The 13,255-nt window shown below is 46.1% G+C and overlaps 1 protein-coding gene across 4 annotated transcripts in view; it reads left to right on the forward strand.

The window, feature by feature from the left end:
* The window catches only part of dclk1b (doublecortin-like kinase 1b), a 73,221-nt gene that overhangs the window by 42,848 nt on the left and 17,118 nt on the right, over positions 1-13,255 (forward strand). For 3 of the 4 annotated variants that reach the window (XM_035386478.1, XM_035386479.1, XM_035386480.1), the window contains exon 6: positions 11,420-11,514. In XM_035386478.1, coding sequence (XP_035242369.1) covers positions 11,420-11,514 — 95 coding nt within the window. Of the gene's footprint in view, positions 1-10,380; positions 10,520-11,419; positions 11,515-13,255 lie in introns of those variants that run through there. The other variant, XM_035386481.1, reaches the window with a different exon arrangement.

A 13,255-nucleotide genomic window follows, 5' to 3' on the forward strand; every position in this document is an offset into this window, starting at 1 on the left:
AGGCCGCTTGCGCCACTTTAGGCTCACTGGCTGCGTGCCTGCGGGTTTTAATGCCAAGAGGAGAGAACGAGTGCAGCACCGATCGCCCGAGTGTGTGGGCGCCCCACGGGTGACCCGCTCTGTTTTCAGCCTCCACCGAGCACCCTGCTAATTAAAAATAATAACAATAATAATGTTTGTCTTTTTTAGTTTAGTTTTTCAATAGTCCCATTTATTTTAGCCACTGTATGTTCAAGTGTTTCTGTTTATAACACAAGTGGAGCATTCGTGTAAGGTTTTTTGGGATTTGAGTATTTGGGTGCACCCAAATATGCACGATCTGTCGTACTGTCCAGTTTCCTAGGGCTGCTTAGAGTAATCTATATTTGCGCTGGACGGTCACTCTGTTTGATGGTGTCTCTGAAATAGCCAAGACTCCATTTAGCATGGTAATTTCCTACTTTTAACAGCCTTGCACAGTTCTTTGTGACTTGGAATCTCACAGGCAAGAAATGTCAATCACCCTGAACAAGCGTAGAAATCAATTTTTTACAGGCGCTTTAAAACTAAGCAGAGGGTGTAATTTGTGTAATAAAAACATTTAACTGGAATCGCAGTCTGCATGGGTAAAAGTGTCTGTCCTTCACTGACAGCTGCACTTTACGCGAATATGAGAGCAATGTCCCCTGTGTTCATTAAATAAAGGTGGATTGGGGGGTGTGGAGGGTGGGGTGTGCGGGTGCGCATTACAATATCTGTGTTGTCTGTCAAACGCAACCGGAGCTGGGGGTTGAGAATCACCAGAGACCGAAAACCATCCACGGGCAAACATTCATTACCGAAATATCACCGCAATTAAATCCGAGCTGTGGGTTCACAGGGGAAATGTGTGTCACTGTCAATTACATCCAGTGGATTCGCCAGTCATGTTTATCCCACACCTGGGTGCTGCCTTTCCAGCCCCGAGACAGAAACCGTGCACTGAACTGGTAAACTGAGAATTAACTGGGTGACCAGAATTATCCCATTCTTTACCCCCATAGTCATTTTGAGCCGATATCATGGAGGATCTGTAGTTTTTGCCTGCGGTGCATTTACCTCATAGGCATTGCTGTACCTGTACTGGACCCCAAACAGTTCATGTACATATCAACTCTGGGGTCATGAAAAGTCCCTTTTTGAGAGTGAAGTAGACCCAGTGAAAGTGCTTGGCTGCTCACGCCTCACTGGAACAGTCATTGGAGTTCATTTTGCCATAGCCATAGATGCCATGTTTCAGAACAGCCCTAGATGCCATTTAAGTTTTATACAGGTACTGTACAAAACAAGAGGCCCATTTTAGTGTAGATGTTGTATGATGCATTCTGGGTAGGGTGGGTTATTGGTAGGGTAGGGTACTGGATTTTAAAACAAGAGGAGCGGGGATGGCGGGTATTGTGAACATGATACTAAGCTATCAAAGTCTTATTATGCATTTAATTGGAATTACATTACAGGCATTTGGCAGATGTCCTTATCCAGTGCAACTTACACAGCTTTTGTTTTTTTACTTGGTATCTTGTTTATGCAGCTGGCATATACTGAAGCAGTGTGGGTGTTGCGTACCTTGCTCAAAAGGGTACAATGGCAGTGTCCCACCTGGAAATCCCTAACCATTATATCACACTGCCGCCCTACGTTCCTTCGCTCCTGAAAACTTTGCGATACCTAAACGGTACTGGTGACGAGCCTCGTGAAACGGATCCTGTCAGTGTCTGAACTAAATTCTGCTGTTTGTCAGTCAGACGTTTTCGTAACCAGTCCCTTTCAAAATTAATTAATCACATTATCGGTTTGTTCTGGTCCAGAAATCGAATTGGAGCTGTGCAAATAAGAACTTTATTTATAATTCCTAAATGCTCTAAAATGAAATTACACGCCCAGGCAGCGTTCCCTGCGCAACAAATCTACGGAATATATTTAATATGCGCTCTGCTGCTTTCCAACTTTTTCTTTCCCCTTTCCCAGTTTGGGAACGCAGAGTGGTGTTTGAGTTGGTTTCGTCACGTGATGTCACGGAGGATGCAGCTTGTAGCGTGATGCCGTGAACAATAGGCTGCTATGACTGCAGATCTACATACATACAGTGCTGTTATGAGATCCTATGAGCTACTGTGATAAATTGTTCTACTGGTGATATTGCAGTTGACCATTGATCCTACCTCCCGCTGATATCACGTTGCACACATTGTTTTCTGTTTCTAAATGCATTCGTTCCCTTTCCAAACTACTACATCACGTCAGTCTTCCATCGTTAAGTGCTTTTGTCTGTAGCCATTTTGTTTTGCCAACATAACACAGTTGCATAAAAAGAGATGCGTTCGGTTCTTCGTGTGTAAAATCCTGTGACTGTGAGGTGCTTTTTACATTTTTTTTTTTTTTAAATGCTGTTTTTAATGTTGTTTTGGTCTGTGCTGCGGCTTGGGCTGCATTCTAAATTGTTCTCTCCTCTGGCGACCTGCATGACCCCCTCTTCATTTCATCGTAAATGACATTTTCTCAATATTATGTTTTTCAACAGAGCGGGTCTCGGGTTGTTCCCGCCGGTGGTTACCATGACAACGTTTTTATAAATTACAGGAAGAGAATCAGGCCATCTCCCGTGCAGTTGTGTAATCATCTCGCTTTCCAGCCTTTTAATTTCGGATTCTGGGAAGGGGCATGAATTGCCTCAGTATTAATCCAATTGGTAAAGCTGCTGCCAGTCTATCCTCTGTTATCCTGTGCGTCCACGCTCCTAAATCCACTTTGACTTGATATTGTTGTCGATATTCGCGTTCTGCAAATAGAAATTTCATCAAGTAAAATCTGCCAGGCACACAACGTACTGATCTTCTGTGTAAAGTCCTCTGTACACAGACACGCACACACATTTCTGTGTACCCACTTTGACGAGCCGCAAGTCTGTTCTTTATCATTTTTATACCACAAAGGGAACATTGGGCAGAACACGCTGTGCCTGTGAAAGTTGGACAGACCCTGATTGGCTGGTCCTCTGTGCCCCCTTCCCCTCTGCCCCTCATTGGTAGATGCAGGCGGCTGAACCACACTTGGTGATTGGTCACAGGTGTACTCGTGGTAGCCAAACCACATTCGATCAGCTCAACCCAAGACACAATGTGTCCGTCTGTCCTCGCCACCGATTGGGAGTGAGTGAGTGAGCGGGAGAGAGGGAAGGAAAGAGGGAAAGAAAAGGAGAGATGGCCCTGCCATTCTTGTGCTGAACCTGTGCATCTCTCAATTTCCACTGAACACAACCCACTGGTCTAGAGGGACCCTGACAGTGCCCCATTACATGCACAACACTCCCGAGTTGAGAGCAATTCAAACGGCTGTGCTCTCCCAGAAAAATAAAAGTCTTACAACATGAGACGATGCGTCATAAGGAGAGGTCAGGTGCGCGCACATAAAAATGTGGCTTTAAAAAGATGAAAGCTGCTTTTCTAAAAATATTGATATCAACAAAACAAAAAAAAAACAGCCTACTGATATTTCAGCTGCTTCTTCTTCAGGGTATCCGGTCTAAGAATAAATGTTTGTCTTAAAGCTGAAGCTCCTTGTCTGTTACCTTGCATCATTCTCCTCATATCTCTGCGGATTAATTCTGGCTCTTTGTCTTCATATTCATCACATGGGTGCAAAACGAGGTGTGAAAAATTGAATTCGGGTTTTGCTTTGCTTTGGTTTAAAATGATAAAAATGTTCTGACATATACGTACCTGACCTAGTTCCCAGTTTCCACTAATGTACAGTTGCAAACATGCAATTCTGATGGGTGCGTTTACGCAAAACGTGAGACGGACATAGGAACATAGGACGTGTAGCTAAATCATGCTCTCTGTTATCCTTATCCTGAATTTGGGCAGTGTTTCCTAAGCTGCCCATCAAGTCAGATCAAATCTTATTTATATAGTGCAGTTTACGAGCGTTTGACACGATACACTTCACAGTAAACCATGGCCTAAACCCCCCGCAGGAGCAAGGCTTGGGAGACGGTGGCCAGGACAAACTCCCTGGGTGGGACTTTGGGAGAAACCAAACTCGAGGGGGGTGGGGGGGTCCGTCCTCCTCTGGCCGACTCTGAGTGTGGGTTTTAATGACAGACATGGGTCAGTCAGTGTTCACCTTAATGAATTATGCAACCAGGGGATAAATGTCAGATAGCTGTACACAATTTAGCCTCATTAGTGTGGCATTAAACTGTGTCTTTTTAACGTGTTATTTTTTTTATCAGTGAACTTGACAATCGACACAGTCCTCACTAAATTTGCAAAGGTTATATAGAAAGCACACATTGATTGGACGCAAATATTCGTAATTTTAAGAGAGACAGGGTTGTGCCGGTCAAATGGATGTGCAGTCTGCCCCCACGCCAGCAGGTGTTGCTAGGTTTCTTTAGTGAGTATGTAATGCAGGGGTGTGCAGCGAGGTCCAGACTGTTTCGAGGAATATTAATTTCATAATCTGTTTTTAATTTACAATTTGTGCTCTTAATTAATTTGCCCTATCGTTTTTTCCTCTGTTGTAGGTACAGTAGCCATGAGCTACAACTGCAGATAGCGCATTTGTTACTTTAAGCTCTTATCCAGAGCATCTTATTATGTTTTACGTAAAATCCATTTTTACAGCTGGTTATTTCCTGAAGCAATTCAGGTGTGAAGTACCTTGCTTAGCAGTACAACGCTAATGTGCCTCTCGGGCATTAAACTTACAATCCTGGAGTTGCTGTTCAGTCTTGGCATGAATACCTCCCTTACCACTCTTAACAGATAATGTTTGGACTCCAGCCTGATACCAGTGACACCTTTTACACTTATGGTTAATTTGTTCCACCCGAGAGGAGCTGGAATCCAAAGTTCTGTCGGGCCTATCCGCACAAGCGCTGCTGTCATGTGATCAGTGCCGATGCTTTGCTGTTAATTAACTACCCACACCCACTCTGAGTTTAAAGCGCAATCGATGCTTCTTCCACAGAAGCTCACTCCCTCCCACATGGCATTAATGGATTAGCTCAGATGCTCGCTTTGCAGCATTCATTTGTTTGAACTGCCATTTGAAGGGTTTACTCGCAAGGATTGGATCCCATGCTCAAAGCCACAATTTTGCGTTTGATTTTAAATGTTGAAATATTAAGTAATCGTTTTCCCGGTAAACTTTAAAAGATACTCTGCCATTTCTTTTGCCATTTGTACTCATTGTTACATCTGCTCTATGAACCTTGATGTATCCATGGATCCTCCATTGATCCTGTTATTGAGGAGGTATCATGGATAGTAATGTATACAGGTAAAAGGTATCGTGGATGGCTATGGCAGGGCATTGCCATGGTAGTTTAAGGTATGCCCCATATGTGTGTGTGTGTGTGTGTGTGTGTGTACACGCACACGTGTATGAGAGCGAGAGAGGAGAAACTCGGTAAATGTGAACAAAGCACAAAATCTAATCATTGCAGCGGCTCCTCAAACAGCTGCTGCCATTTCAGTAGAACCCAAAAGATTTATTGACATTATTGTGTTTTATTATAAATGTATGGTCTAGTCTTGTGTTTCTGTCCCCCTCCGTCTCGCATACTGGATTACCAAATGCTGTTTGGATGCTAGTACGTTCTACCTGTTGGACAACAATGACAGAAATGGCAATGCCTGCACAATTTTTAATAATAAACAAATTACATTCAAATGACAAATTAAAGTATGATGTCCCCATTGAGCACCTAACACCAGTGTTCATGTGAGCGAACTACAAACAGTAAGTGTTGTCAGGCACAGTACAATTTGGCAGATAAACTAAGGCTTACATTTCAGAGTTTGGCACAGAAGCAACTAATGGGAAACTTTGCCTTGAGTGCTTGGCTATACCGTGCCCTCCTGTTATACCATATTATTATCACTTGGCAAGTTGAGAATGTTAAATTGAGAAAGTTTGGTAAGCTAATTTTGTCTCCACAGCAATTTTTTTCAATGTTGAAAAATCCGAGTTTATCACGTAGACAAAGAATACTCTATATAACACTAGAAAACTCCGTCTGCATACCAAAAGTCTACATATCTGTCAATGTAGAGTTCCCCATTCTTAGCACCATTTATGGCAAAGTTTCTGTTCTGTGTGTGCTGCAGTTGGCTGCTGTATACAATGAACAGATGTTGCGATTGATTGAAGTGGGTATTCGTCCAATGGGGAGGATAAATCAAAGCAGTACTGGTGGCAGGAAGTATAAGGAGAAGAAATTAAGAATTTGAGGCTACATTGTGTGGCTTTGGCATCATGGATTACTTCACAGAGTGCACAAGAGTTAATGTTAGTAAGGAATGAGGGTCTATGGTCCTTGTAGTTATTTCTGTGGGTGTAAAAACTACATGGAACTCCTCTCCAGCACCTTCATGGCCCTGACACCTGACTGGGGTCGTTGATGCGGGGCAGTCTTCCTCAGGTATCGTCAAGGTGATAGAGGCGTGCCTTGGCCTCTGCAAGGACCAATCATCAGCCTCTGTTTGTCATAAGAGCGAGAGACAGCCACTAAAAACTGCAGCAACCCCCCCGACCTCACTTAGCCCGCACCCTATCGCCTCACTGAACCCCATATGCAAAGCAGCCTGCTCTCTCTCTCTGGGTTTGTGTGCAAGGCCATCTGAACGAGCTGTTATCTGTTGAGGTGGGGTGTCAGGAGTGGTCATAATTCAGTGAGTTACTTTGCATGGGGGGGAGGGGGGGACAGAGAGGCAGAGAGAGAGATGGGGAGTGAGAGAGAGAGAGAGAGAGAAAGAGAGAGAGAGAATGATAGAGGGCTGACTTCCCCAAGCCGCCTTCCCTAGCATAGGCTCGTGTGTTGCTCATGTTGCTGAAAGGGTGCTGCTTATTCAGACCGTGTGGGCAGAATGGCAGCTCGAGCTCCAGCAGTATTTCTGTAGCGGTTTTTTTTAACACTCTTTTACACCTTCACCCCTGCTGCAGTGCCCTTCAGACTGTTCCTGCGGTTTTAAATAGCAGGTCCTCCTACTCTCTGTGCACTCCATAAGAGAGGTGCACTCTACGTTAGGCTCTGAGGCCCCTCTGCATGGAGATCACAGGAGGTCACGCTTACGTGTGTGTGTGCGTGTGTCTGTGTGTTTGTGCGTGTGTGTATGTTTATATGTGTGTGTGATTGTGTGTGTGTGTCTGTGTGATTGTGTGTGTGTGTTTATATGTGTCTGTATGTGTGTGTGCTTTTGTGTGTGTCTGTGTCTGCGTCTGTTTAAATTTGTGTGCTGTGTCCGTGTGTGCTTGCCTGTGTGCGCGTGAACTTTGTGTGAATGCGCGTGTGTGTGCGTGCGCATGTGTGTGTGTGTGTGTGTGTGTGTACGTGTGTGCCTGTGTGTGTGTATGCGTGTGCGTGTGTGCGTACCTGTGTGTGCGTGTGTGTGTGTGCGTGCGTGTGTGTGTGTGTTTGCGTGTGTGCCTGTGTGCGTGCGTGTGTGTGCGTGTGCGTGCGTGTGCGTGTGCGTGTGTACGTGTGTGCCTGTGTGTGTGTGCGTGTGCGTGCGTGTGTGCGTGCGCGTGTGTGCGTGCGTGTGCGTGTGTACGTGTGTGTGCGTGTGCGTGTGCGTGTGTACGTGTGTGCCTGTGTGTGCGTGCGTGTGCGTGCGTGTGTGTGCGTGTGCGTGTGTGCGTGCGTGTGCGTGTGTGCGTGTGCGTGCGTGCGTGCGTGCGTGTGTGCGTGCGTGTGTGTGTGTGTGTGTGCGCGTGCGTGCGCGTGTGCGCGTCCGTGTGCGTGTGCGTGTGTGTGTGTGTGTGTGTGTGTGTGATGAAGGCTACATTACACGGCTGCCGTTTATTCGGGGTCTGAGCTCAGAGAGAGGCTCTCGGCCGTTGTTAACGGAAACCGCGCGGCCGTTAGAACACTCCCAGCGGCCCGACTTGCGTGGCTGGGTCTGATCTGCTGACATTTCAGGCTCTTAAATCGATTAGTATTCCTGAAACGGCACACTGTGTGCTGCTAGTGTTTATTATTAAACGGATGTGGAGGGCGGGGTTGTGTTTATGTGGTGATGTGCTCTGGTTTACTACGTCCTGGCATCCTTCGTTATCTGTCCCCGGTGCGCTCATAACGCTTACCCTCCACCGCAAATATTTACTGTCTCGGGACACCCCGGTCCGCCGGAATCATCCCCGCGTAACACCGCGTGTGTTCCGTACCGAAAAAAAGGGTACGAATGACGGAAAAGCGGTTCTGCGCGGGGAATCTGCTTTTTCGGGCCCAGAAATAGTACGGTGATGCGCTCCTTTTGAGTCGCGCTCGCCGCGATGTGTCAGATGCCACGTAGCGTCGCAGATGGTGTCAGAGTTTCGTGACTCATCTCTAAGTAACGGGCACACGCGGAGACGTACCGCGTACGAAACGATTTCACCTACACGCTCTCGCGCACACACACACACACAGACGATGCGTACAAACATATGTGTGCATAGACACACGCGTTACACGCAACCAGCGTGGGAGTACATGTGTGGCTAAGGCCAGCTGGAAACAGCCTTCTGTCGGGTAGGTTATCCTGATACGCCTGTGTCATTCAAATAGCCTACCCAAAGCAGAGGACTCAAAAATGTATCCGAAAAAAAATTAAATGAGGGAGGCACTTCAGCTTATTAAATTGCTTAATATTATTTTTTTGTAAATACAGTGTCAGAATGTTTTGGGGCCTTATAATTCAACGTGACACCAACCCACGGTTGCCACAGTTAGACGGTGACCTCCTAATGCGATCATTTACCGTCAATTAGGCCACTATCGCTGATTAAAGCCAGGGGTGGGCAGTTCCTGTCCTGAAGGGGCCGGTGTGTATGTAGGTTTTTGTTTTCACTAATTGCCCTGGCTAAACGAGCTGATTGGCTGTGCACACCACCGCTGGATCGCTCATAGATTAGATCACAGTAACACGTTTCAGAGAGGGACACGAGGACAGTCTTCGGCTGTTTATCAAAGACTTATGCACTTACGCGCAAAAAATGTAGCAAAAATGTCGGATGGTGTGAATGTTAGGGCTAATTAGCTAATTAAGGCCAGAAGTTGGCTTGGAAACCAGAAATGCCTATGGCCCTTGTTCCCCACCACTGCAGTAAGTGAACCTCTTACCCCAGGGCCTGATGAGCCTCTATAATGAGCCCCAGACGTGAGAAGGAGCTTTATGGGGTTCCTGTAGCGCGATGCGCATTATAACCCAAATGAGTGGGCGCATTACCCTGTGCTCTCTTTGCTGTCGAACCCCTGAGTAAGACGGGACGTCCTGCGCATCTTAAACAGCATGCCTCTGCGCAGGAGACGTGCTTATAGATCAAAGAAATAACAGAGCAAAGAACCGTTTTTAAGAACTGCAGGGAAAGAGTGTGGATTGGACTGTCTGAGGGGGCTCAGGGGGTGGGGGGGGGTGGTGGGGGGGTGGAGGCTGTGGGTGACAGGGTTGGTTTTGTTGGCACAGCGTGTTCGTAGGAGTGCTTTGTATAGGAGGTGCTGTAATCTCTGTTCGTTTATTATTTCATGCGCTTGGCATTAAAAACAGTCGCTTGGTTCATGATCTCTGACGGCCCTTCTCAGTTGGTGAGTGCTTTGATGGCATGCACCACCAGCACTTTCGTTTTTGTTTAACTGGAGGATGGGGTGTGTGTGTGTGTGTGTGTGTGTGTGCGTGTGTGCGTGCGTTTGTCTGTTTTTGTGTGTGTGTGTGTGTGTGTGTGTACGTGAGAACATGTGTTTGTGTTTGTTTGTTTGTGTGTGTGTACGTGTGTTCATGTTTGTGTGTTTGTGTGTGTGTGTTACGTGAGTGTGTGTTCATGTTTGTTTGTGTGCGTGTGTGTACGTGCACGTGCGTACACGTTCATGTTTGTGTGTGTGTATGTGAGCACGTGTGTTCATGTTTGTTTGTGTGTGTGTCTGTGTGTTTGTGTGTACATGTGTATGTGTGTTGATGTTTGTGTGTGTGTGTGTGTGTGTGTGTTACGTGAGTGTGTGTTCATGTTTGTGTGCGTGTGTGTACGTGTACGTGCGTACACGTTCATGTTTGTGTGTGTGTGTGTGTCTGTGTGTTTGTGTGTACATGTGTATGTGTGTTGATGTTTGTGTGTGTGTGTGTTACGTGAGTGTGTGTTCATGTTTGTGTGCGTGTGTGTACGTGTACGTGCGTACACGTTCATGTTTGTGTGTGTGTACGTGAGCACGTGTGTTCATGTTTGTCTGTGTGTTTGTGTTGATGTTTGTGTGTGTGTGTGTGTGTGTGTGTGTGTGTGTGGGGACCCTATACAGTCTCCCCGTGTTTAATTGACACCTTTGATGTAGCACCTGCACCTCCCTCTGGCGCTGAGCTCACGTCAGACATACGCAGGAGGCCGGTCTGCCTATGATTGCTCGCTAGCGCTTACTACATACCGCCCCAGCCCACTCCTCCACACTTCATTCAGCTCACTGTGGCAGAGCTGAGCTGAGCTTTGAGCAGATCGCTCCCGGTCTCCGGCATGTTGCAGTGCATAGAAGGTAAGGGTTAGACCCCTTCCTCCCCGCCATCCCTCCCTCCATCCATCCCTCCCTCCCTCACTAATTCCCTGGGTCTCTTGCTGCTGGCGTGGTTTGTGTTGAGGAATGCTTGTTAATCTTTCATTTTCTCCTTGGGGATTTTTTTTTTTTGCTTTGACGAGCTGGGATTGTTCCCCTCTCCTGTAATTTTATTTGGCAGCAGTTCGGAAAATGATTCTCTGAGCAGGTGGATTTCTAGTGCTGCTTGTGTGGTTGTGTGTGTAGGATTCAGTTACATCTACTCTTAAAGTGTGTGAGGGATGTTGTTGTTTTTGCTTGTGTGTGTTGATCCGGTAATGAGCTGATCGATTCTTAACTATAGCTTGTGTTGAATGAAATCTGTTGGCTGAGATGCTTTGTGTTGATCTGGCTTTGTAAGGGGGGGGGGGGGGGGACGGTGATCTATGTTGGGGTTTATCGTGTTGTACAATCAGGAGGGGTGATAATTTTGTTAAGTCAAGCTCCGTTTGTCTTGTTGATGAAATATCTGCGCTGTGATTTCTGCCTGACTGGAATTTTTCACTGAGAGCTTTTGCGTTCCTAAGCCTGCCTTCAGTATGCTTTTGATTTTCATTCAAAGGAAAATAGCTGAGAAATAATATACATAACTTGATCACATAACTTGTTCTCTTTTTTGAGCTGGAATGAGAGAGGAAGGAGGAGGTGCGACTGAATGTTTGTTTTTGGGTCAGTATCACAACCACAAGTAGTGTGTGGGCTGCACTCAAAGGCATTCATAATATTGTTTCTATCTTCCTTTACTTTAAGTTGTTAATTCCCTCTCTCTCTCTCTCTCTCTCTCTCTCTCTCTCTCTCTCTCTCTCTCTCTCTCTCTCTCTCTTTCTCTCTCTCTGGTTCTAGTCAATGGGAATGCGGGCAGCCAGCTGTCCACTCCTCGGTCGGGGAAGTCCCCCAGCCCCTCCCCCACCAGTCCAGGAAGTCTCCGAAGACGTCGGGTAAGGGCCGTTTCCCACAATCCCCTTCTTTACTCCGACACTTTGTATCTTTCCAAATACTAACCATGAAATGATGGAATGATGACCTGGGATTTTTACTGGAGAGCCAGTGCTCAGCAGAGCTATATTTTGCCTAGAAGTCTCCACCAGCTTATTCTGCTTGTGGAATATGTATGTGGGCTGATAAAAATGGTGTGACTGCAGTAGGTCCTCTGAGTGGAAGTGGCATTCTGTGTTTTTAGGATATAGTCCAGTCAGAAAAGCTAACGTAGAATCCCCAACGTTGAGATTCAGCATGTGAAGCAAGACCAAGAGCTGCCCAGATGGCATGCAGTCGGCGAAGTGAACTACCCCATGTCAAATTACAATAATGACTTCAGGCCACTCATGCTTTTCAAAAAATAAACAGTTTTACTTTGGATCTGGGCTCCCGCCCTCAGATTATAGTCCCCATGCTAAAGTTTTTTAATTTGGACTTCATTTCAAATCCTTACAACTGTCAAATTAAGACCGGGTAATCTCCAGGCTGTTCTAAATTGAGGCATCATTGCTCTGCATTCTTTTTGCCTGAAAGGAAGCTCCCTAAATAATAAAGCTGTGCAGTGTGTTAGCTCAGTTTGGTGTACCAGTAATCAGATCTGAGATTCGCTTTGAGTCATAATCGGCTTACTCTTTCCCCAGGCAAATCTGTGCTGACTGATCTGAAATTCGTCACACGAGTTAGGAGAAAAAGCTATAGACAAAATGGCGGCATTTGAATTATCAGGGCGTGATATATATTGTCACCATTGTATCAGTATTGTTTGTATATTAGACATTGGGACAATACACACATTTGATGAGTCTTTATATGCATATCAAAGCTTTGACATTTAGTGTTTGGCAGCCAATTACAGGAGTTTGGTTTCAAAAGTATAGAGGGTGCACTCCAGTCAATAAATAATGCTTAGAAAATGATGGCCTGGGCTGTAATACTAGGCTTCATTTGTTGATTTTAAAAAAGACCAAAAGATAATGAAAGCAGGATATTTGGAATCCATTAAAAGTCAGACCCTGCCATTATCTGTGGTTTCCCACTGGGGAATCGTTTGATGAGCCCAACGCAGTGTTGCTGGGTGATTTTGTGAAGCTGGCAGATTAATTTGGACCGCTGGTGCTCAACGTTGCCTGAGGTCATGTGATAACTTCTACTTCCTGTGTTGCTTGGCCTCGGGAGGTTTAAGGTTTAAGGTTTGGGTGGGGGGGGGGGGGTGGTTGAGAGCTTACAGTCATTGTTCTCAGCCGCCCGTCCGCTTTGCTGGTTCCATGAAGTAACGCTCAAGAATTCTACTCGGGCTCTGACTAGAAAGTAACCTAGCAACCACGGAACAGCCTCCAGCAGCAGCTCTGGCCCGCCTCCCTGTTGTGCTGTACTGTGTTGGCTGTGCTTTATCCAAGCTTAGCCTGCTTTAATTACGCGGCCTGGCCAGTGCTGTAGCCTGTATATCCCATACGTTCCCTATCAGCTGCCTCATCGCCAGCTTCCTGATACATATCCCGCACGCCAGGGTGTAATCATTCACTGCCACAGATTTGCTTCAGTTCTTGTGCTCCAGTTAGCATAGCATTGTATCATCTGTGTGTTTGTGTGTGTATGTGCGTGTGTGTTTGTGTATATATGTGGGTGGGTGTATGTGTGTATGGCTGTGTGTGTGTGGGTGTATGTGTGTGTGTGTGCATGCGTGTATGTATGTATGTGTGA

Source organism: Anguilla anguilla, chromosome 12 (assembly GCF_013347855.1).
Source record: "Anguilla anguilla isolate fAngAng1 chromosome 12, fAngAng1.pri, whole genome shotgun sequence".
Lineage (NCBI taxonomy): Eukaryota > Metazoa > Chordata > Actinopteri > Anguilliformes > Anguillidae > Anguilla > Anguilla anguilla.